Source organism: Stegostoma tigrinum, chromosome 20 (assembly GCF_030684315.1).
Source record: "Stegostoma tigrinum isolate sSteTig4 chromosome 20, sSteTig4.hap1, whole genome shotgun sequence".
NCBI classification, from domain to species: Eukaryota; Metazoa; Chordata; class Chondrichthyes; order Orectolobiformes; family Stegostomatidae; genus Stegostoma; species Stegostoma tigrinum.
This window is the reverse complement of record NC_081373.1, coordinates 41095933-41121872: the sequence shown is the minus strand read 5'-3', so window position 1 is coordinate 41121872 and position 25940 is coordinate 41095933. Positions and strand designations below refer to the sequence as shown.

The following is a 25940-nucleotide window of genomic DNA, read 5'->3' as shown; positions in this document are numbered from 1 at the left end:
TGAAAATCTCCTGTCAGTTCACAACTGGATCTTTTGTAAGTGGGTTTTGGATTGTTTTTAGATTCTTTTGCCACACTCATTAATGTTACATGGGAAGTATGTCAGAAAGCATTTGCATTTCAATTGTAAGTTCTTCATGCTAATATTACTTCATCAGTTTTCAGAAGAAATTCTTTGTAGCTGTAAAAGTAACTGACTGCCAGAAGCATAAAGCAAGCCATGCAAACTAATGTGACAAAATGGTTTTCTATCTTCATTTAATATCAGCATGGATGCTATTGCATCAATTGGAATGTCTTGGTTGAATGACTTGCAGAAACTTGCTGAATGGGCGAGAAAAGCCAGAGTGGATCCCAATGATCCGCAGAATTCAGATTTAATGCAAGTAATTAAGGTTAGTGAAAATATTCTATGTGTTTGTTGCTTACCAAGACAGAATGATTCTTTTATTTTTAAAAAGCACCATTATGTTTTTCATTACACATTAATGTAAGGGGATTGTTGTTAAGCACCTGCAATAAGTGATGACAAAGAATATTTACCATTATTTTACAATTACATTAATTTTTCAGTAAAAAAATTCAGCTTAAGTTCAAGGGTGTAATTTATTCTTTTGTTTTTCTTCAACAGTACACAACTGAGGAGAGCCAACATGCTCCTGAATACTTTAGATTAGATCAAATACAAGAAGAGTTTAACTTTGTAACAGATAAAAATCTGGAGCTCTCTAAACGTTTTCAATTACTGATGCTAAGAAATTCTGGAGTTCCTGAATATTGTTGCTTTAAGCAAGTGCCGCCATATGACAAAGAGATATCTGACAATATTTTCCAGGTTGTTATGAATATTGATTCTTGAAAAATAAAAATAACTGATAGAAAAATAAAGTTAGGATATTGTTGTGATGCTAATTGTGAGGATGAAATATGGGGAGGTATTAGATAAAGGCATTGCATTTATTTTACAAATCTTGGTGAAAATAAATCTGGAGTAGAACAGAGATAGATCATTGGAGATAATACGCTTTGAAAGGAATCAGAGAGAAGATATCAGAGATTTTGGCGATAATTTTTTGAACAGTGGTATCCCAGTGAAGTGATGCAGAATAGTTGTAGAAATTGAAATATGCGTTTCCCTGAAAGTGCATATATAGGTGGATAAAGCTATAGGTGGGGCATTAATACAGGCATAATGAAAACAAAAATACTGTTTATGCCAGTGCTTAAAGTATTAAGTACTTTTAATTTATTCAGAGGGTGAGAGCATCACTGGCTTGACCAGCATTTATTGCCCATTTCACAGTTTAAGAGTCAATCACATTCCTGTGGCCTGGAGTCGCAGAGTCGTAGGCCAGAATAAGTAGGGATGGCAGATTTCCTTCCCTTAAAGACACTAATGAACGAAATGGGTTTTTCTGAGAATCAACAAGGTTTCATGGTCATTGCAGGACTCCTAATTTCTGATATTTATTGAATTCAGGTATAGCGTGGTGGGTTTTGGACTTACATCCCCAGCACATTACCTGGGCCTTTGGATTAACACTCCAGTGACAATACCACTCGGCCATTGCCTCCGCATACTTATTAATGTATGAACAACGTATTGGTTAAAGAGGCTTGAGAAACTGGGGCTATTTCTACTGGAGCATAAAAGGCCTAAGAAATTTAATAGACTCCTATAATTATGTGGGTTTTGATGTTTAATCTGGATGGGACTCAGTGATGAGTTAGAATTTGAGTAAGTGAAGCTGGGAGAAGCTTGCATGTAATTCTTTTTCACAGGTAGAAGTCAACGCAGACTATTGCACTTTTTTTGAAGCAGAGGAAAATGCGCCATGGGGAATAAGGATAGCAGCGGATTATGTTTAAATTCTTCTCGCAAAGAACCATAATGAGCTCAATCACAAAATTACTCAATTTTTATGATGCAGAAAGTCATTCAGCCTATTGAACATTTTGATTTGGTGTCAATCTCCTGTCTTTTCTCCATGACTCTGAATGTTGTTTCTATTTAAATAATCATCCAATGCCCTCTCGAATTCCTCAAATGAACCCACTTCCACCACATATCCAGGCAGAGCATCCAACTGCTAAGTATTCGCTGTGTGAAAACAACTTTTCATCTTGCATTTCCATTTGCAAAACACCTTAAATATGTGCCCAGTGGTGTTCAGTTCTTTAATGAGTTAAAACAGTTTCTCCCGTCTTCTCTGTCCAGGGTCCTCATGACTTTGAAAAACCTCTATCAGATTTCTTTCATCAGATTTCTGAAAAGAGTTGCAACTTCTTCAATCTATCCTCATTAATGTTTCTCATCCATGGATCCAAACTTCTTTGGCACACTACTGCCTTCAAATCAGTTTTAAATTGTAGCACCCAGAACTGTACATAATGCTCCAATTGACTTCTAACTAATGTTTTACATTGGTTCAGCTTAACTCCCTGTTATTGTAATCTACGCTGTACTTATGATGCCTAGAAGACTGTATGCTTTACTGCCTGCTCTCTCTTACAGTCCTTATGCATATTTTACACTTATTTAAGGGGTTTACAGTACTTACACTGTAGTATGAGCAGTGCCATGTTTTTCATATTTTTCTAGGAATTTGAAAGCCAAAGGGATGACATTTTTATAAATATCGGTGAAGATTCACTGACAGAACAGAGAATGATGGCACTGAAGCATCTAGAAAAGGTAGTATACTGTGAATGAAAACATAAACCTTTCACCTACTTGATCATTATAATCAACCAATATAAAAATAAGCTTGTAATAATTTATGGATTGCGACCCTTACAGTTCTGTTGACAAATGGCAACATCAAGATGGCCTTATTTGTGATACCTGCAGAAAGTTTAGCAACTGCCTGTTGTTTTTTAAAGAGGGAAGAAATCCCTTTTCTCTCCTTTTTAAATTTTCCATTCCTGCCTTATTAAAACGGTCAAGCGGTTTTTTAAATTACTTTCTTCTTCTGAAGTCAAGGTTTTCCCCTCACCTGGGTCTTTTATCAGTCAGACTCAAGTATTAACTTACACTTCATCTCATTAGGTGATATGTAGATAAACATATAAATTAGGAGCTGGTGAAGGCTATTCAGCCTATCAAAGCTGCCCCACCATTCTAAAGGATCATAGTTGATCTGATTGAACCTCAAATCCGCATTCCACCTACACCATTTTTACCCTTTTATAAAGAAGAAACTATTTACCTATTGAAAGCATTCAAGGACTCTGCTTCTGTCACCTTTTCAGGAAGAAGATTCCAATGACTTTCAAAGCTCTGGGAGAAACTATTTTGCCTCATTTCAATTTTAATTGGAAACCCTGATTTCTAGTGATCTCTCGTTTTATAAAATCCCACAACAAGAAACGTCCTGTCCTCATCTGCTCTGTCAAGACTCCTCAAAATCTTACATGTTTAAATCAAGTTAACTCTTAATTCTTCTAAACTCCAGTGGATACAAGCTTACCCTGTCCAACCTTTCTTCATGCGACAACTTGCTCATTCTTTTTGTCACTCTCTGCATTTCCTCCAATGTATTCACATCATATCCTAAATAAGATGACCAGTACTTTGCACAGTCCTCCAGATGTGGTCTCACCAGTACCCTGTATAACTGAAGCATGACTTCCCTATCTTTTATTCAATTCTCCTCATGGTAGACGTTAACATTTTCTTAGCTTCCTAATTATTTGCTGGAACTACATACAAACTTTTTGCCATTCAGAAGCCTTTTCATTTCAGAGCTTTGCAATCCCTCTTTATTTAGTTAACATTTTTACCTTTATTCCTGGCAAAATATACAATTTCATACTTTCTCACATCATACTTCATTTGCAAGTGAGCATGTCTGAAAGTCAAAGGGGAGCAATCCTAAGTGGGGTGAAAAGGAACTATGGTCTGTATGGGACTTCTATAGTCAATCAAGTGACTTGGCCTATTCCAGTCCAGGGGTTGGCCATAGTCGGTCAGGCACTTAGTCCTATCAGAGTCCAGAGATTCATCTCCTTACAGTCCAGCATGGAACAATGATCATTTCTGCAGGTCAACTGCAAACTGTCCAAGGGCTACGGGCAGGCCAGTCAACGTGCTGTGGAGACATAATTCTGCGAGTTTGTCCAAAGTCTTCCAGCAATGAGTCAGAGATTGGGATTGAGAATGATGAAAGTGTATAGAAGAGAAGCTTATGCACAAATAGAAAAGTTCGAGTGTCTGATGAGTGAGTAGGAAGGACGAGATGGGTAAGAGCCATTGAGTGGACAGGATATTTGCAATAGTGAGATGAGTTATTCAAGAACCTTTGTGAAAGGCATATGCAGTGGTAGAGTTAGAGTGAGTGATGCCCTGTGATTGTGAGGTAGCAGAGAGATAATGGTGACACTTGCAGGCTGCAGAAAATAATTTATAATCTTCTTGCAGTGAGAGGTGTCCTGCTTCATCCAGAACACAGCACTGACCCAGGCTGCAATTTGGGTCCAGGGTGGCTGTGTCTGGAGGCATGGCTGCTTTTGGCGGCCTGCAGGAGAAAGGACTGCCCTCCTTTATCTCCTGGGCATGTTCTCAGTGAAAGCAGTCAAGCACCATGGTATGAGGACCAGTTTCTGGCTTGCACCATCTGAAGTGGTGTGCAGTATGGCTTTAAATGTGGCTCCAATAGATGATTTTGGCAGTGGCAAGCATTTATACCCAAGAAAGGCGCCCAAAAACCGAATCACATAATTAATAGGATGAAACTGGGAGATTTTGTGAAAAATGTTACTTGGAGTGGTGGAGAATTGGGTAACATGAATCTCACTCAACAAAACACTTTAACTAAAAGTGTCAAAATTCTGCTCAGTGTTCAGAGATCCTGCCCAGTTTTCTGAGATCCTTTGTCTTATAAAAAGCTGCATTATCATTATAAAGAATATTTAAAGCAAATTAAGGAGAAGCTAGAACACCACTTGTGGGAGTAAGATGCAATGTTATGTTAGGGCAATGTTAGGACTATGGTAGGGCAAATAATCTGTATCTGGAATGTAATTCCATATTTATTGTAATTTTAAATATTGATGACATTTATTTTTCAATGTTTCTAAAGTTGTTTATTTGATTTACAGTTTTGATAAACTATCCTACACATTATATTCATTGTGCCTGCTGTTCTAAATGATTACAGCCAATAGCTAGTGCTATCCATGTGGGTGTTTAGGCTACATTTGTCAAAAGGAGGTCTTTATCATGGGTAGCTGATGGTACTTAAAAGATAATTGTATCTCTTGAAGACAAGGCTCATTATGGCTGTAAGATGTTGTGGAAACCCTCTGACAGTTTCAAAGTTTGAAGATTTGCATGTGCAACAGGTTTTCGAAAAATACACAGTTGGTCCTCTGTAGTTTGTGGGAAGGCAGACATTCTGGGCCAAATTTTAATTTGGTCTGGATGTGGGATCAGCATCCAGCAGTTTACAGAAATGGTATGCCTCTAGATTATTTTCCAGAAGGCAAAATCGAGGTTGGAATGGCTTCTTAACCACAAACGAATTCATTGCCATAGAAGACTGTGGAGGCCAAGTCATTGAGTGTAATTAAGATAGAGATACATAGTTTCTTCGTAAGTAAAGGGATCAGAGGTTATGGGGAGAAGGCTGGAGAATGGTGTTATGAAACATATCAGCAATGATTGAATAACAGAGCAGACATGATTGGCTGAATGTTTAATTTTGCTCCTATATCTTATGGTCTTATAATCTTTGCCCTTTGCGGTAAACTACCATTAGGGCAGAAACAATTTTAAATTTCAAGTTTTAACAGTGCTAAGGGAGCCTTTGTGTTGAGGTCCCCTTTCTTTTCCTTTATTACATTGAGAGTCTAAAACTCTTTCTTGCCACCTTAGCACTGTCAAAACATCTCTTTCACTGTTGGAATGCTGTCCTAATTGTGAGCCATCCCTGGCAATTAATTAAATTTACAGTCGACAATCAGGTTTTACGTGTCACTCTCATGCTTTACATTGCCCTGTCAGGAAATTATCCTGACATTGCAGTTCCAAACGGGAATAAAAATTCAGCCTTTTCTATTTATGAGGTGGGGAATTCAGAAGGCCCATCATACATCCATCTGAGAGAAAATAAGAGATGGCAGTCAGGAATGTAGCTTAAAGAAGATTAATGCAGTTTAAAGGCCTGAGATCAGAATTGGCAAGGTGCGTAAGTTCATTTCTCAAATATCCAATTAAAAATATTCAATCAACTGCACCATTATTGGCCCCATCCAATGCCAAATTCACTTTACCCCATCATCCACATGACAATCTCTATTCATCAATCCATATTACCCTTCCTCACTCTTAATGCTGTTACAAGACTTACAACCACAGCTCACAGCTTGCACACACTGAAACTTACTAGACTATGATAGTCACATCATTTAAATATATTTCAGGTCTCTCACTGACATCCTGGGGCTCATTTCAGTTCCTACTGATATGTGTAACTAGTTTTCTGTACCTAATACCTTCACTAGAAAGTAATTGAATTGTTATATGAATTGTTCAGAGAGGCCTTAGTCATGCCTATTACATGGAGTTTATCACATGGAAGCAAACTTTGAAGTCTTATTGGTTGATACTGACACTTATAATGCACCGAAACTCAGGGGCAAGGGCAGAAAGCATGGGCCCTTATTCCATAATCTGAACATAACAGGCCTTCTAGAGATCCGGATTCTTGCAATTGGGCCCTGATGTACCCTCTATTCTAGTTTACGCAGAAACACCTTCTGCTCAATGATTTCTATCCATCCTTCTCACATCATCTCTTTTTCTTCTCTCATATATGTGCCAAAACTATAGTTAAAGCATTAATGCTACCTGCTTCAGTCACCCCACGGAGAAGTGAGTACCGCAATCTCACTACACTGTGTAAAGGACATTACACCTAAATCCCTGATTATTGGTTCTTTTATATTTATACGTGTCTGTACAAGCCCACAAATAGAACCAATTTTGCTGAGTTCATAATTTACAGTCCTCTATCAGTTTTCTGTTTATATTTCACTTCTCCAGAGCTGTGTATTCTCAAGTCATCCTTCCAAGAATGAAATGAGCCTATTATGAAATAGTACAAAAATAATTTCACTAATGTATATTTCCCAAATTATTACTAGATCCATTCAGATTATAGTAAGAGTTAAGGAGAAAATAATAACAGTATATGTACTGAATTCAATTTACGAGAATCTTATCATTTAGTTTTGCATGTGTGAATAATTTGATCAACATATAAAGGAAGGCTTTTCAATTAATATTAAAACTTAGGTCATTGGAGATGTTTAGATTGCTTTTCACATGCATGAAATAGTTGTAAAATGTTTAATATCACAATAATTAATTAACATGTTATCTGGAAGGTAAAAACTTCTGTGATGAAAAAACTTTTGAGGGTCAGGCACCATTATACAGTGCAAGACATGGTTATTGAATGTGAAGAAATTAGTACCATAAGGTGAGCTATTTGCTGCATTTAATGAATCGTGAAAAAAATCAATTTTTTTTGCTCATTTATTTTGGTTATTATTATGAAGTAAATGGCCAATAAAATAATACATGTTGGTTGGGGATACAAACTACAAGCAGGGAATGATACCTGTGCCATAGATGATAATTACATGCCCTCTTTAGTGTTGGGTCTTTTGCTTCATTTAATTCAAAGATGTCTAAAAGGCTTTCTATGGCCAACTGCTGATAAAATCATTTCAGGTCACTGTGTGACTAACCGAGGAAAAGGAGACAAAATGTTTCGGAGAGTTGTGATTTGTTGGGAGAGTGTGAACAATAAGACAGGAAATGATTGAATTGAGAGTAAATATTGTGTAACAAAATGAGATTGGTCAAGTTTAGCCAGGAAAAAGGAAAACAATATACCATTGATGATAGCCAGCTGAAGGATCATAGATTCAATATGTCATACAGTGCAGTACGAGCCTTTTGGCCCATCAAGTTTGCACTGACTTTATTATCATCCAAGGTGCGCTAAACCCAATTTCCTGCATTTATCCCATACCCTCAATCATGACCCCCTCAGTCTTCACTGCTCTAAAGAAAACAATCCAAGCCTATCTAGTCTCTCCTCAATTTCTGCATCCAAGGGAACACACAAGTGAGTCTCCTCTCTTGACATCCTTCATGTGGTGAGATGACCAGAACTGCACACACTACTCAGGTGTAGCCTAACAAACACTCTGTACATCTCCAAAATCACTTCCTTGCTCTTATACTCTACATCCACAACTGATTGTCCCATATGCCCTCTTAACTGTCCCAATCATATGCTCTGCTAAATTCAGGGATCTGTGAATAATCACAAAATCCCTTTGTTCCTCCAAGCTACCCAGTGTCATGCCATTCATTAAATACTCCCTCATTTTGTTGTTTCTTCTAAAGTGCATCACCTCACACTTAGTGGGGTTAAATGCTATTTGCCACTGCTCTGCCCATCTGACTAACCCATCTATATCTTCGTGCAACCTAGAACCTTCTTCTTCAACTTGCTTAACTTTTCCCCAAATTTTCATCTGTATCATTTGTACCATTTATAAAGAGCAACAAGGGTGTCAGTACTGATCCTTGTGGTACGCTGTTAGACACTGGGCTCCAGTCAATCAAATAGTTTTCTACCACTATTCTTTGTTTCCTATTACTAAGCCAATTTCTGATTTTTCTCACCAAGTTTCCCTGAATTCCAGGAGCTTTAGCCTTCTCAATCAGTCTTCCACGTGAGATCTTGTCAAAAGCTTTGCTAAAATCTATATCGACTCCACCAACTGAACTTCTCGCATCCACACACTTGATCACATTTTGAAAAATTCTAATAAAGTTGTTAGGCATGACCTGCGTCTGACAAAGTCTTGCTGATTGTTCATAAATAACCAATGCCTTTCCAAGTGGATATTAATTCTCCTTCAGAATTTTCTGCAATAGTTTTCCTACTATTGATATGGGAGTCATGGTTCTGTAATTCCCTAGTTCATCTCTACCACTCTTTATGAAAAGTGGAACCATGTTAAACATCCTCCAGTGTTTTAGCACTTCCCTCTGTAGCCAGAAAGGATTTAAAAATTTGTGTCAGAGCCCCTGCAATTTCCTGCCTTGCCTCCTAAGGCAACCTGGGATGCAATTCATCCCGGCCAGGGGTTTTATCCATTATTAAGCCCAAAGTCTCCAGTACCGCCCTATATCCTCATTAATCAGTGCATGTTCCTCATAGTGATCAGAGATAATGGGAACTGCAGATGCCGGAGAATCGAAGATAACAAAGCGTGGGGCTGGAAGAACATAGCAGGCCAAGCAGCATCTTAAGAACACAAAAGCTGATGTTTCGGGCCTGGACCCTTCATCAGAAGGGTCTTTTCTGATGAAGGGTCTCGGCCCAAAACATCAGCTTTTGTGCTCCTAAGATGCTGCTTGGCCTGCTGTGTTCAACCAGCCCCACACTTTGTTATCAATGTTCCTCGTAGTACCTTTTTCTGAATTCTGTACCTACCTTCTTCTTTACCAGGGTGAAGGTCAAAGGGAAGAATTCATTTAACACCCTTGACAGACAGATTGCCACCTGGTCCCTAATGGGCCCTAGACTTGGTTAGACAATATGTGATTGATTATCTGGAAGGAGTTAGCCTGGTGCCCGCTGCATTCAGTAGGTGGTAATTATGCACACATAATTAAATAATCATAATTAAATCAGTCAAAAGATAAATTGTTTAACACAGATACTCTGGTGGAAAAAGGAATAGACTGGGTAAACACATTTCCAAAGATCTAAAGTCTAGGCCACAAGGTGAAATGATATATTTCACAGTCCTTTTGATTTTAGCAATGATGACATGCTGTTGTCTGCAGAACAATGATTGATGTTCCCTGCATTTTTCTTTCCTGCTGCACAGACCTTTGAGGTCCATGTATGACTTAAGCATGCAAAATGTGTTGTGTAGTATGCAACATGTCACTGCCATGCAGTAGAGGAAATGTTGGTGATGGTTGTTCTTTAATTTGATAGTTTATGGGGTGGATCAAAGTCTTTTCCTGTTTCAGAAATCTTTCTTTCAAGCTTTTTTGGTTTAGCTGTCTTTTTCTATATACAGAGAGATAGAGAGGTGGGGTGCCTTCTGTTTCTGGGCTTTGATTGATATTTTCTCTGCTGCCCAGACCCTTACAGCTTTTAACACTATGCTGCTCAATTGATCATCGGACTGCCATCAGGTAGAAATTCCTTAACTCAAAAGACTGTTGGCGCTGCTCAGTGTCAAATTCTCCATTTCACTGTTTCAAAAAGCTGCATACTGCACAGCTGAAAACAATATGCAGCACTTGATTTCTAAATTGTGCCATGCACCTGCTATTCCAGTGATATAACAGTCCAACTTCAATTTCAGTTTATAATCCTAAAATAGAATACATATGGTCTCTTGAGTAAGCAGTAAAAATGTTATAAACGCTCATTCTTGCATTGTAAATTTGCAAATTTAAATTAATGAAATGGGTATAAGTACAAACTGTGCATTAAAGGACATGTAAGATTCTTGTTAAAAAGCAATTTAAATAATTTTGCAGATTTCTTTCATGACAGTTTACTTTACATATAATTTGCACTGAAGAAGGTTGGAATGCAACAACCCACATTCCAAAACAAATTTCAAACCTTTTCTAACCAAGTAGTGATTGGAACCAGATGGATCTTGGAGAGTTAACGACCCTTGATGGGGTTGTTAACCTGGTCCTATCAGGGAGCCCTGGCTTAAAGATATAAACAGGGGGTCTGGCAGCCACAGTGAGTTTACTATGCACAAGCAAGTAAATGATGAGATTTGGTTAACAAGGTGTAGAGCTGGATGAATACAGCAGGCTGAGCAGGAAAGCTGATGTTTTGGGCCTAGACCCATCTTCAGACTTGCTGATTAGATATTGGCCTCTGTGTGGTTATTTTAGTGGCAGACAGAAGTGGGATAATATGTGGCTCTAGAATGTTTGCTTGTAACAGTTGTCTGTAAGTTGGGTTAAGCATTTCTGGAATCATGCCTTTATTTGGAAACTTGACTCATTCAATCCTGCTGTTGAAGTCTGGGCCCAGTATGTGGAAAGCATGCAATATTTTCTCCTGGAAAATGACATTGGGGCAGATGAAAAGCAATGAGCAATCCTTCTGATTGCCTATGGACCTGCAGCATTTTTGGTTTTAAAAGTTTAACTTTCCCAGAGGCACCAGGTACTAAAATGTTCCAAGAGTTGATGGATTTGGTTAAGGAATATTATGACCCCAAACCTTCTCTAATTTTGAAATACTGTCAGTTTTATTTGGCTGTTCAAGACTAAGGGGAGTCTGCATTGGGATTTTTCATTAGGTTAAGAAACTGGCAGGGGCATGGGATTTATGGTTAACTCTGACTTGCTTGGAGACTATTTGGTATGTTGGCTTAATGACATAACCATGCAAAAGCACCTACCAGCTGAAGCTCAACTGAACTTCAAGCAGATGCTACAACTGATGTTGGTATTAGAGCTCTTTACCATCTGTTGTCCAATGATCCAGCAGAGTGAGTGATCCAAACACTGAAAGCAGGTTTAAAGAAATGGCTACTGCTTTACTTGACACCAAACTTTTCTGGTTACGGTTCAGTTATAGGCTCACCCCTCAAACAACTGCAGGGATAGCTCCAGCAAAGTTGCTGACTGGGAGAAGACTCTCTGTACCAAGTTAAGCCTGGCATTCCCAGACCTGATGGGGAGGGTGAAATGGCAACAAGAACACCAATGCCACGTGCTTCCTCTAAGTGACAGAGGCAATTTACTTAAAGCTTGGTGCCAGAACCATGGAATGGTTATAAAGCAAGGTTAACACAAGGTCAGGTCCTGAGATTTACAAAGTTTAGGTATGTCCTGAACATGTCAATCAACTGAAAGTTGTTATCATGCAAACAGGGCAGGAGCAAAACTTACCTAGCTCCTCAGAACAGCCAGAAGGCCTGTCAGAAACAAAGGGTTATCCCCCTCCATCTAGCATCAAGGATACCTCAGAGTCTAAGATGGATATAGCCTCAATACTGTTACCATCGGAGAAAAAGAGGAGGAAACTGTCCTGAGATACTCCAGATGCAAGAGACAATCTACAATCCAGCACACGTTGCTGCATGTCAGCACCCATATCAGAGTCTGAATCAGAGGAACCGTACCTGGGGCAAAAATATCCCAGGAAAAGCTACCAGAGCAAAATTACACCTACACCCTGGACTTAGTCAGGTAGGGAATGTTGTGAGTAGAGCCAGTTGGATCTCATTAACAACCCCATAAAAGGATCTCATAGTCAACTTGGGACAATCAGGAAGTCCTGATTGATAGTTATAAACAGGGAATTCAGAGTCTTCTGACTTCAGGAGCTGACTCTCAGCTGCCTAGTCACAGCCAGTGTACAGTGCACATGTAAATAGAGGGTGACTAGTTGATGGATACCAACTCCTGTGCAGTTATTTCAAACCACATTCTACCAAGTATTCGTTAAAAGTTTGGGTTTCATGCCAGAGTTCTTTAAAATGGATTTCACTACAATAGCTTATGTTTTAGAATGAAAATTAGAGGAAATTAAATAAAATTTTATTTTATACACTTTTACTTGTTAGCATTGAACAGTATCAACGCACGACATCAAAACTAATTCTGATATTTTTTGTGTCAAAGTCAAATAAGTCTTGCCATGTTAAACATGATTGCACCTCGAAAAAAAATGAAACCACTGCGTAAGGAGAGAAAAAAAATACCTGCCCAGACCTTATCTGATGGAGATGTCAAGCTGCTTATTAATGTATTAGGAGCATACAACATTCCAATGAGGAAATGTATTATCAGGTAAGAAATATCTGACCACTCAGCTCAGAATTTTAAATTTGATTGATTTAAATAAAGTGGAATATGAAACCTGCATCTGAAATGATGACCATAAAATTGGATGGTCAGTTGATCAGGCATTCTAGTTAGTGCACGGTGTTTAAGTAAGGAAACTTGCTGTCTTTACTCACTCTGGTTGACAAGTGACTTCAGATGCACAACAATGTGGTGACACTTAGCTACCATTCAAAATGGCCTAGTAAACCGTCCAGTTAGCAAATTTGGCTTGATTGCTGGGTGGCTGGTTTTGCTGCAATAACAACAGCCCAAATTCACTTCCTGAACTGGCAGAGATCACCATGAAGATCCTATCTTCTCAATCTCATCCTTCAGCTGATACATGTAATCTTCTGGTTAAACATCCAATTAGTTGTCTGCCTCTGAGAGAGCAGCTTCTGGTATACCGGAACTATGGTGACTTTCATTTTTTTTACTTTGTATCAAACTACTGAAAAAAAAGAAAACTGAACAGATCACTTAGCATTGACTTAGGCACAAGCCAAGCAAAGAAATTTGCTCAAATGTATTTAATAGTTTAATCTTTCCTGAATAACTATTTTACTTGAATTTATCTGAACTCTCCAAACTCTCCCATTAAAATGGGGACTTTCAGTGAGTTCAAGAATAGAGCAATTGCCCAGTAGAATATTCCTTCATAGTCTGTGACAATGGGGATTCCTCAGCGTCCCTATATTCATCTCCCATCTAGACTAGAATAACGACTGTCTGGTCACTGTAAAAATGAGGCTATTTTGTATTTTTTTTTAATTTTCCCTGCAATTTGGTGTCATTAGCAAGGGTATTTATTGTCTATTCCTATCTAACTACTCTTTACAAGTAATGTGAAGATCATTATTTGAATATTGCAGTGTATTTGACGTAGACGCACACTTTGTGCTGTTCGGCATGAATTCCACGACTTGGCCCTGAAGGTAAATTCTTTGCTTGGCTTGTGTCTAAGTAAGGAAACTTGCTGTCTTTACTCACTCTGGTTGACAAGTGACTTCAGATGCACAACAATGTGGTGGCACTTGGATGGTTTACTAGGCCATTTTGAATGGTAGCTAAGTGCCACCACGTTGTTGTGCATCTGAAGTCACTTGTCAACCAGAGTGAGTAAAGACAGCAAGTTTCCTTACTTACACACAAGCCAAGCAAAGAATTTGCCTTCAGAGCCAAGTCGTGGAATTCATGCCGAACAGCACAAAGGGTGCGTCTACGTCGAACAAACTGCAATGTTCAAATAATGATCTTCACATTACTGGTAAAGAGTAGTTAGATAGGAATAGACAATAAATACCCTTGCTAATGACACCAAATTGCAGGGAAAATTTAAAAAAAATACAAAATAGCCTCATTTTTACAGTGACCAGACAGTCGTTATTCTAGTCTAGATGGGAGATGAAATGACCTTGAGGAATCCCCATTCTCACAGACAATGAAGGAATATTCTGCTGGGCAATTTCTCTATTCTTGAACTCACTGAAAGTCCCCATTTTAATGGGAGAGTTTGGAGAGTTCAGATAAAATCAAGTAAAATAGTTATTCAGGAAAGATTAAACTATTAAATACATTTGAGCAACTAGTAAACTGACCCCAAATTTAACTCACACACTTTCAATTACACATCCCCCAGATCACTTACACTCCCAAATCCTGATGTGACCCTTGCCTCTCCCCAGAAGACCCAATATCTCCCTTCCCCAACTCTCACCCCAATCTTCCCTTCCCCTGTTCCAGACTCAATCTATCGTCCTTCCCTTGGAATCTGCCCCCTTCACCCCCACTCCAGACCCATTTCCTTTCACTTTCTCTTACTCTGAAATTTGGTGCCAGTCTTTTCCATCAAGTATATTTTTATTCAGAAAGTTGAACGCTGCACTGGCACACTAGAAGTGAAGAGCCATTGTCAATGTCAGCCTCTGTTGAGAGGAAGCATGCAAGATGTAAGAACATCCTTGCCTGGGAGGAGCAGGCTGGTAGAGAACCATTGCCTTTTGGATGTTCAGCCAAAGACCCATTCTCTTATAGCCCTCCATGAATGCATGGTGATAGTTTGGAGCTTGGCCTCTGAATGTATGAACACAATTGGTGTCTGTATGTTGCAGTTTGATGACAAATATTGGGCTGTTGTGTTCTGGACTGGAGGTGATGTTGGCTGATTTAGCTTAGTTTCCTGCAAAAGATGTAGAGCACCTCTGCTCTGGCAGGGAGTTTTGTAGAGATAGTGTCCAGCAAGGAGGATGGAAAAGATCATTGATTGAATGAGACTACCTTACTTGTTTCCAATTCAAACTTGTTTTGTATTTTGGCAGGGATTTATCTGTGCAGGTGATTTTATTGGTTCTCTACTGACAAATGTCCTTTTGGGCTGGGTTGTGTTGAGATGGTGACAGATCAGGAGCTATGTAATATGGTCTTCCTTCACAGAGTCCTTGAGTTCATTAACACTGATATTCCTACTACAACGCTTCTACAATTTCTGAAGTTATTGGACAAGGTTGGTGGAAATCGTCATATGAATTAGGTGATGGTCTGTTCAGCCACTGCCAACTCATGTCATGGCACAAGTGGTATGAATATTCTTCTGGTTCCTTACTTAGATAATGACATAGCCAAGAAGGTGTGTCCTGAGCACTTTGTGTTGCTTTGAGGTCTTGTACTATCATCACAGAGTTTAGCATGGTTCTGAGGAAGGGTCACTGGTCCTGAAACATTAACTCTGTTTTTTCCTTCACAGATGCTGCCAGATCTGCTGAGATTTTCCAGCAGTTTCTGTTTTGTAGCATGGTAAGAGTTTGAATGTTGTTATCCTGAGAGATATGCTGCATGGTGCCATTATTTCTTCCATGGGATAGCACCTGAAAAATCCTAGTAATTTTTTGGAAGATTGCTTTTGAGGCATAAAGAGGTGCGTTACTTCTGCAGTATTTCTAGCCTCTGACCTGTTCTTGTAGCCATTATATTTATATGGCTAATCCAGTGTGGAGAAGTACTGGAGTCATGATAAAGTCAATGGATTAGTAATCCAGAATCCCAAGCTGATGTTCTGGAACCATGAGGGCAAATGGTGAAGTTTAGATTCAGTAAAATCTGGAATTAAAAACAAGCCTAATTATGAACATATAACCTTTCTCAACTGCCCTTAAACAAAATGGTTTATCAATGTTCTTTAGAGTAGTAAATTTGCCATTTTTATTTGTTCTGGCTTAAAAGTAACTCTAGCCCCACAGCAAAGTGGTTGACTCTTAAATTCCCTTTGGACATTCAAAGATAAGCAATAAATGCTGGTTTAGCCAGCAATGCTCACAAGTTATAAAGGAAAGTCTATGTTCATCAGAAACCTCTAGGAAATTGATTATGCAATGATAATACCATCGAATATCAAGAGAAAATGATTAGAATCTCTTCTGCCATTACCTGGCACGAATTGTTACTTGCCATTTTTAAAAATTCATTCTCAAGAATGACGGCATCACTGGCTGGGCCAGGATTTATTGCCCATTCCTAATTGCCCAGAGAGCAGTTAAGAGTCAACCCCATTGATGTGGGTTTGATAAAACTCCAGTTTCTGTTATTGAATTCAATTTCCTCCATTTGCCTTAGCAGGATTTGAACCCAGGACCCCCGAACATTATCTATGTCTCTGAATTAATAGTCCAGTGAGAATACCATTTGGTCATCAATGCCAAACACCACCCCCCCAACACCCAACAAACCCCTTGTCTGCCCAAGCCTAGATATTGTCCAGGTCTTGCTGTATTTGGATATGGACTACTTCAGGAAACATGAATAGTGCAGACCCTTATCCAACTGTCAATGAACATCGCTACTTCTGACCTTATAATGGAGGGAAGACAGTTGGTAAAGCAACTGAAGATGGTTGGGCCTAGGACATTACCCTGGACAACTCTGGGCTAGGAGGCCTGGATCCAAGGGTTCAACCTGTTCCAAAGGTTTGTAATAATATCTGTGAAGAGGTTGATTAGAAAATATCTACCCTGAGGAACTCCTGCAGAGATGCCCTGGAGCTGAGATGACTGAACTCCAACAACCACAACCATCCACATATGACTTCAAGCAGATTTGTATCATTTTCATTGTTTGCCACACTAAGACACTAGATAACATTCACAAGTTTTGAACCCAGCATTCTTATATACAGAACATCTATTTATATCAGGTAAAATATTGACCCTTGGAGAACATTACTGTCTACCATCCTCCAATATGAAAAACATTTATTATCATTTGATCTTTTTTGTACTTTAGGCATTGTTTCTCCATTGTTAACTAATGTTTAGAGTAGTAGTTTAGAGTTAGGGTTAGGCTTTTGTAGTTTCATATAGATATGATCTAATGCTTTCCTTTCCTCAATTATTTACAGTAGTTAACTGAAGAATTCAAATATGTTCTGTCTTTTTCAAGTTTGTGCTGTTCTGCATAATTAATTCAAATCTCTCTAAGAGCCTGTAGATGTTTTGATTTTATTTTTTAAAAAACCTTTCTCACAGCTGAATAACCTGTAGTTACCAAGAATGTCCTTATACCGTTGCTTGAGTAAGAGTGTTATATTTGCCATTGTCCACTTCTCTCACACTTCAGTGTATCTTGTTTAAGGGAAGTTTTATGTCAAGCCCTTCTGCTATCTCCATTCCTACTCCCTCAATTGACCTGGAATGCAAATCATCCAGACCAAACAGTTTATCCAGCCGAGACAATGCCAATCTTTTAGCATATTCTTTCTCACAGTTTTCACCCTTTCCATTACCTCCATCGTCTTCACTTCTACTGGTGTTTTCTCAATATTTTCATTCTTAGTAAATGCCACTAGAAGATATTCATCGAGTAATCTAGACTTGTCCTGTATGTCTCAGCATATATTCCCTCTCCATTCTAAATAAGACATAGCCTATCTCTCATTCTTCAATTACTATTTACTTGCTAGTAGATTTATTGCTTACCTTTTATGGTATCTGTCATTCTGTTCCCATGATTTTCTTGCCAATATCGATTTCCTCTTCACTTTCCCTCTCAACTTGTTAAATTTGGCATTTTTTTCTTGAAACATTCATTTGAAGCACATGATGCATCCTTTATTTTGTTTCACCATCTTTTCCATCTCCCTTGTCACCCTCGAAGACATGGCTTTTTCACCCTGTCTTTCACTTTGTTGAAAAATATTTAGCCAGTAGCTGAAACGTCTCATTGTTAAGGATCAGTCATTCTTCCATTTAAGCTTTCTGTCAGATTGTGTGTTCCCAATGCACACTGCCATTAAGGTGGCCATTGGGAGACTTTTGCACATGGTGCAAGGGGCTCCCAAATAATGTTGGTCTCCTGTGCCTGGAATTTCAGTTGCTAATATGCCCCTGTGTTTGCATGGATGATGCCAAGAGCAAATAAGTGTGGGCTGGGATTTGAAATTAACTTTGCATATCAAGCAAGAGACTTTGGGATCTGAATGCCAAGTAAATCAGCCTCATACATAGATTAAATTTCAATTAGCCCTTCCCTTGTATCCACTTTACAGGTGGAATTACATTTCTAATATATAATTTTCTGAAACAATTGCATTTTCATTCAAATGACATAATGCTAAATGTCATTGTATGATGGGTGAACTCTAATCTTGCATTCTGAAGTATCGAAATCTCGTGATTTAGAATATTTAATATCAGTGACATTCTGGAGCTTCTGCCCTTGTGAATATATGGGCAGCACCATTTTTATTTTAGGGAACTATTGCAATGTGGCTTTGTAGTGACACACTCATACATTGCTCTAATTCTGCACATATGTGTAATGCTTATTAGTCTTAAACACAACTTTTCCTGTCAATTGTTGGTTCCATTTTATTCTGGCTAGCTCCTCTCTCTTCTCATTGAAATGATCCCTTTCTAATTTGGATATTCTATTTTAAGTTATTCCTTGCTCTTCTCCATTACTAATCAAAACATGCTGATACAATGATCACTTTTACTCAAATGCGTACTCACAGACACTTGGTTCACTTAATTCCCCAGCATCATATCTGGTAATACCTCCTTCCTAGTTGATCAAAGAAGTTCTCCTGGGTATAGTTTGAAAGCTTATCTTCTTATCCTTTACCACAGTTCCAATCAATATTTGCATAATTAAAGTCCCCCAATAACATCACTCTATCCATACCCTACAATTTCCCTATACAACAGCAGAGGTTTTTATTACCACCATTTAAACTTCACATCCAGTATTGCGTATTTGAATAATGTTCAAATATGCTGCTATGAAAGTTTACACAACAACTATCAGATGTTGTGTTATGATTGGGCCTGCAAACGCTACCATGGTGTTAATTGTCACTTGATGCTGGAGAGAATAGACCCTAGGTTCGATGCAATATTCTGTACACACTGAAGCTGGATACCTCCATGCTCCTTGACAGTGATAGGTTGTTGTCTTAATTCCTTCCAATGCACTATGCATCTTGGGTGCATGTTCATTAGCATTATCCTTCAGGTTGCCCTATCAAAGTTTCCTTCTGAGTCCCTGAGACCATAGCTTTGAACACTACCTAGCCTTTCATCAAGTTGTCATTTGATTATAATTCCACCTAGAGATGTCTTCCATCTACTCATTTACAATAACTCACCAGGTGCAGAAGCTGTTACATAGGATTCGACGTAGGTGATGAAGTGAAAAACAACTCAGAACTTATCCTTGACAGTAATTTTTTTGACAGGACGCAAGCTCACAGATCTCCGATCCTGACTACTCTGCCAATAACGTAGCAGTTCCTTTTTATATAAAAAAAGCCAAACGATGATGATGCCCATCATGGCAGGTGAGACGTAAATTCAGACCTTCTAGTCCAGAGATAAGACTCTAACACACAAAGCTTCTAGTTCGTTTTTAAGTATTTTTAATCAACCTGTGCATGTATATTCAGCTATGCTCCATGGCAGGGAAGATTTCAACCCAGACCTCCTGGGTTCAAATAATAGGGACACTACCACTGAACCACAAGAGCTTTCCCAAACTTATTTTATTATGCACAATGAATCATTCAACACTTATCATCGGTTTACCCTTAACTGCAAAATTGATGCAATATGAATAAGTACTAACCTCCATAGTTTGTGCAGTATCTGACCAGCTGGTTGTAATTATCCAATTGCACAACCATGTTTCTTCATCCAGTAGTGGTACTTACCTATCTCCCATCCACCAGGGCTGCTGTTACTGAGCGGGTGACTCTTCATAGACATTTAGAAGCATAAAATCAGTGGGACGTAATTGGAGGTAGAGAATATAAAGCAGACAGTCCATTGCCAAATAGTTCATATTTTCTCTATCATATCAGCAACATGAAAATGAGGCGGAAGTGGAGAAAAGGCATAAGTTACAGTGACATATCATCACCCTGAAAGCTCCCAGTGATACAGAATTCTGCAGATTCTGTTGCAGTTTACCCCATGATGTGCAGCACTGTCTTCTGTGCTGGGCTGAGCATGCAGAGGTATATTTGTCACCCACCAAGTCGGCTATGCTCCCAAACATTGTGGCAGCAATGTCCTGCAGGGGAGAGAGTAGAATGTCTTCAAGCGTTGTTTTGTTATATTTGATTGGTGTGCCTGGCATTTCTGCATAACTAGAGATATGTGAAGGCAGAGATAGGTGACTGGCTTTCATGGGAAGCTGTGCGAGGTAAGGCAGATTACATGAATTTTAGTCATGAGTTCTGAGCGCTAGTCATGGCTGATGGATGAATAATTAGGCAGCAGAGTATGGTATATGGTGAGTAGGATCAGAATTTGGTGGTGTAGTAACTAAGAATATGCTATCAATATTCACTGGCCTTGATGTTTATGTGATGTGATTAAGTTTCTTTTGCCACTACTATGAATTTCTTTGAGGTCAAACTCTGGGAATTGGCATCCATGATAAGCTGCTGTGTTCCCTCCCAGGGGTATTTCTTGACAGCTTCCTGGGCACCACAGAAATATGTTATCTCTCCTCCTAATCCCCTCTATGGCTAAGCTGTCCAACACACTGAACAATAACTCTATGCTGGACCTCCATTTAACTTTTATCCATTGCACTACATAGCCAATTCAAATATAACCTTAGAGTGTTTGAGGATGACCCTGGGTTTTGGAAATGGTGAGATTCTTTACATTGTGATGTAATAATACATCCTTCAACTTAATTGCTGCAATCCCATAGGGACTGATAACACTTAAGAAGGAATTCAATTCACACAACAAAATTTTCATCTTGAAGACATTTAAGTACATGGAAAAGAAGCATAAGTAGACAGTTCATTCCTGATGATCCAGATCATATTGATCCTCAGCTCCTTTCCATTGATCAACTAGATGAGTTTTAATGAAACAACATTACTGTCTCTTGACATCATTGTATCTGAAATTTAATTGACAGTTTAAAGAATAACTATTTACCAAACTTGATATTAACAACACCTTCCTGTCTAGCATGATAAACAAAGCTGTGCAGGTCATTGTTTACAGTTGTGAATACCTCACACATTCTTGATGAAGGGGCAGTGCTTGGAAAGCTTGTGATCTGAAATGAACCTGTTGAACTATAACCTGGCATTGTGTGACTTCTGACCACATTCTTCCCAGTAAGACAAACTGGGCTTTCCTTTGTGTTCAAGATTGTTGTCAGAAAGAATTCAGAAAAGGTCACACGACCCCTTTCATAGAACATAGAACAGTACAGCAAGGGAACAGGCACTTTGGTTTGCCATGTCTGATGTCTTTCTAAACTAATCTCATTTGTTTGTACATGATCCCTATCCTTCTATTCTCTGCCCATTCATGTGTCTTGTGTAAATGCCTCTTAAACTTTGCTAACATATCCAGTTCTACCACTCTTCTGACAGTGCGTTCCAGGAACCTACCATCCTCTATGTATAAAACTTACCTCATACATCTCCTTTAAACTTTCCTGAAAGCATATCCAAAGCAGCCATGGAGAGCTGAGACAGGCTGGCAAGATGGTCTTCCTAAATTCTCTGGGATTTAGTCCCTGTTGTCTTAGAAGAATACTCACCCCAAACAAGTCCTCAACCAGTTCCCCCATCTCATTTCATGCCTCTCATTCATACTCCATGCTCTCTCATTTGCTCAAAAGCTGTTCATGCTGGCGTACCCTCCACCCATTCCACCTTATCCCATCATATCTCTCACGTTAGCTCCATAGCCACTAACTCAGTATGCACTGTAATTTGTTCTGAGGGAATGAAAAAACATCTAACAATCTAATACAATCTTTGCTGATGCAGGCTTGATACTCAAATAAATGTCATGTAAGCAACCATTCAAAGTGTTTGATCACCTCAGATTGTTAATTTCTTTAAAAACAGTTAAAAACAGTCCTTTAATAGTATTTAACCTTACAAACTGTTAACTCAGAGCCCCTTGCTGATATAATTGTACCCTTTGAACATCAGCCAAGCATGGACAATGACATAAAAATAACCCTGTAAAAATGTCAACAAAGAAACTAAATGAATATACTGGTGATTTCCTTTTACCTTATATCAGATGGCCTGTCATTAAAAGCACTTCAGTAAAGATTTTCTTTCACTCTCGCTGGCAACATTTACCTTTTTTAGAGAAACTTCATGTCATGACAGTTAAAAGAACCTTATATGACCATTTATATTTACTCCACTAATTTATGACTGCCACAATGGGTTAAAGCCCTTGAACCAACCAGAATGACGTCCAGATGAAATCAGCTTTAAGTTTAAATGACCCTGCTGAGTTTGGGTTTTTCTCCTCTGTGAATCATGTATTGAATTTTCCACTGCTTGCAAAAACTGAATCTATTAGAAATGGGTGTGGGACTTCTCCATCACACCCATCATTTTTAAAGATCTGTTAAATTCTGCCCGATTTCACACATAAATTTTCACAGAAAATTATAGTTACATCAAATGTAAAATATTTGCTTTGTTCAACTAACTCAGCTTATGCATATTCTCAAACCTACATTTTAAATCTACCTGAAAAAGTTTTCATAAGTTATTTTGCATTCTGTATTATTAAACATGTTCAGTTTTAGTAGGGAAAATCATTATATTGCAGAATGATTTTATTATTAGGTCACAACCACTGTATGGCCTATTGTCTCCAGTGTCTGGCATGTCCAATAACGTCCATTTCAGAAAGCCTGAAGGTGAAGATGATCTTTTTAATCAGGTACAAAGATTACTCTATTCAGCCAAATATTATAACATTTGTTTACATTTAAAATTATCTCTAATAGCCAAGAAAACAATTAATACTATTGAACACAGTAAATCAATAAAATTATACTATGTTTTAATGTACTATGGTATATTTTATGTAACTTTTTAAAATAGTGTCTCTTACCATCTCAGGGCTTAACAAAACAATTTTAAGCACAAACTCAGTTTAATAGCTTGCCTTTCTGACTTTATTTTAGTAAGAGGGTTGATGCTCCAGCCTTACTGTTGATACAAATCAGGTATGGGGAATATTTTTTATTTGGAGGAAGTAGTTAAATCTGCTGTTCTCTCATTGCGCAACAACAGACTTCAACAGCAGAGAAGCACCTCAGATGGTCAGTGGTTACACAGCAGGAATGTACTCAGATCACAGAGTCTCAACTCAAAGTATTAAAAGAGGACCTTGCCCTATAATAGTCTCAACAATGCAGCTAAAGTCCATATAGTTTTGTTTTTTGCTAAATGCAGAATCTGCTTGATAGTTGCAACAAGTAGTTGACTGAACAACTTCATTGTTTATTTCTTGATGTGTTAAGTTTCATAACTGCAGTTATTCATTTCTTTTTAAAGGTGATTGCTGTCTGCATCTTTGGTTGTTAGCTGAGAGGATTGTAATTGAGGCCTGCCAACAAATATCTAAGAGGAGTTGATTTCTGTGTTTTATGAGTTGATCTGGAGGATGAAGAATAGGCAATGACAGCTTACCCATGAAAATGATTTCTGATACATTGCGCGTTACCTTGTTTGATTATTTTTTATTTAGAACATAGAACATAGAACAGTACAGCACAGAACAGGCCCTTCAGCCCACAATGTTGTGCCGATTTGTTAATACCATTTTGGTTTTGCTAGCTGAGGCAGCATTTATTTATCCCTAGTTGCACTTCAGACAGTGACCTACCTTCTTGAATCAAGGCAGACCATTTGTTGTAGGTACACCTACAATATTGTTAGGAATTGACTTCCAGGACTTTGACCCAGTGAAATGAAGGAATGGTGATACCGTTCCAAATCACAACGATGTGTGGCTTGAAAGGAACATGCAAGTGGTGGTGTTCCCATGTATCTGCTGCTCTTATTATTCCAGAGAGTGGTGGTCATGAGTTTAGAATGTGCTGTCTAAAGAGTTTTAGTGAAGTTGTTGCAGCACATTGATTAGAATTAACATTACTGCCACTTAGCATTGGTGATGAAGGGAGCAAACTGGCCACTCTACTGGATGGTGTCAAGTTTCTTGAATGTTGTTGTCATTCTGGATGTTTTTCGACATTGACTACTGCAGTATCAGAGATAATGGAAACTGCAGATGCTGGAGAATCCAAGATAAGCTGGATGAACACAGCAGGCTAAGCAGCATCTCAGGAGCACAAAAGCTGATGTTTCGGGCCTAGACTCTCTGATGAAGGGTCTAGGCCCAAAACATCAGCTTTTGTGCTCCTGAGATGCTGCTTGGCCTGCTGTGTTCATCTAGCTTCATACTTTATTATCTACTGCAGTATCTACTGAATTGTGAATGGTGTTGTTCATCGTCGTCAGTGAACATTGTCACTTCTGAACTTGTGATGGTGTAAAGTTTAAATATGAAGCTAATTGGGTCTAGGATACTATCCTGAGCAGATCCTGCAATGGTGCTATGGAACTGAACTGACTGATCTTACAACAAAAATGAAGAGATGAAAGACGACTAGCATGGTAGAAGTGAAGAAATGAACATGACTGAACTAATAGTAGAATAGGATCTTGGCAATCAGCCACATTATCTGGGTCTGTCAGCATGCTATTAGCAGACAACTTGTGTTGGTTTTCTGCTAGGTGTTTCTTCCTTGCCATATTTTATTGACTGTACAGTACAATAACAATGCAGAGAGTAATACTAAAATATGAGCATATGTATACATATGGAAAGTTGTTTTTCAGAGTGTTTAAAACTGGTTCTGGATTTGTCAAGAAGTTATGCTATATGATCAAGAACCCTGCCACGAAGTTATCGATTATAGTCTTTTTTACTTCTACACAGATTTTACAGATTGTTTCTGAGACTGATGATGATTGCATGTAATATTTGATTTAATTATTTTTGTAGCAACTCTTTACTGATAATTTTGTTTAAATCTAGCTTGGGTGAGCCATTAATGAATTACATTTGAATAGTATCATTCCATTGTGATTTTCTGAGATGGTTGTAAGAACACAGTCTGTGTGCATTATCTGAAATAAAACTTTTTAATGTGTATCTGCTGCACTTATGTGTTCATTATACACTTTTGTTGATGGTTTGCATCAGTTGGCATCCAAAATAGACAGAATTCTCCCCCTTTGTGCAGGCATCCTCCCATATATATGGATCTGAATGTACTGAGCAGTTTATGCAAATAAGACAACGAGTGACTTGTGAGATGCTATGGCGTGCAGAACTTCCAGGATATTTTCAATATCCTAGCTTTAAAAGACACAGGCAGGGCAGGGCATGATAATATGCACTGATGCTACTTCTTTTTGGACAACACCAGGTAGCTTTTTTTAACTGGTAAACTCTGTGCTGAGGGTAGCACCTCAGTTACTATCCTGCCCTCATCCATTTCTCTGCATTCCTCATGTCCACGGTTCTGCTGTCCCTGTGGGAAATTTTGTCCTTCATTGCCACTGAACCTGAAATCTGATTGACATCACTGATATTTGTGATTTTTGTGAATGATTTGGATGAAGGAGTGGAAGGGTGGATTAGTAAGTTTGCGGACAATATGAAGATGGGTCGAGTTGTGAA

The 25940-nt window shown here is 38.5% G+C and overlaps 1 protein-coding gene across 1 annotated transcript in view; it reads left to right on the top strand.

Moving 5' to 3' along the window:
• The first annotated feature begins 268 nt into the window (after positions 1–268).
• LOC125462049 (protein CC2D2B-like) overlaps positions 269–25940 on the top strand; it is an 88171-nt gene continuing 62499 nt past the window's right edge. The window contains exons 1-3 of the mRNA XM_059652934.1: positions 269–394; positions 631–834; positions 2602–2694. Coding sequence (XP_059508917.1) covers positions 269–394; positions 631–834; positions 2602–2694 — 423 coding nt within the window. The remainder of the gene's footprint in view (positions 395–630; positions 835–2601; positions 2695–25940) is intronic.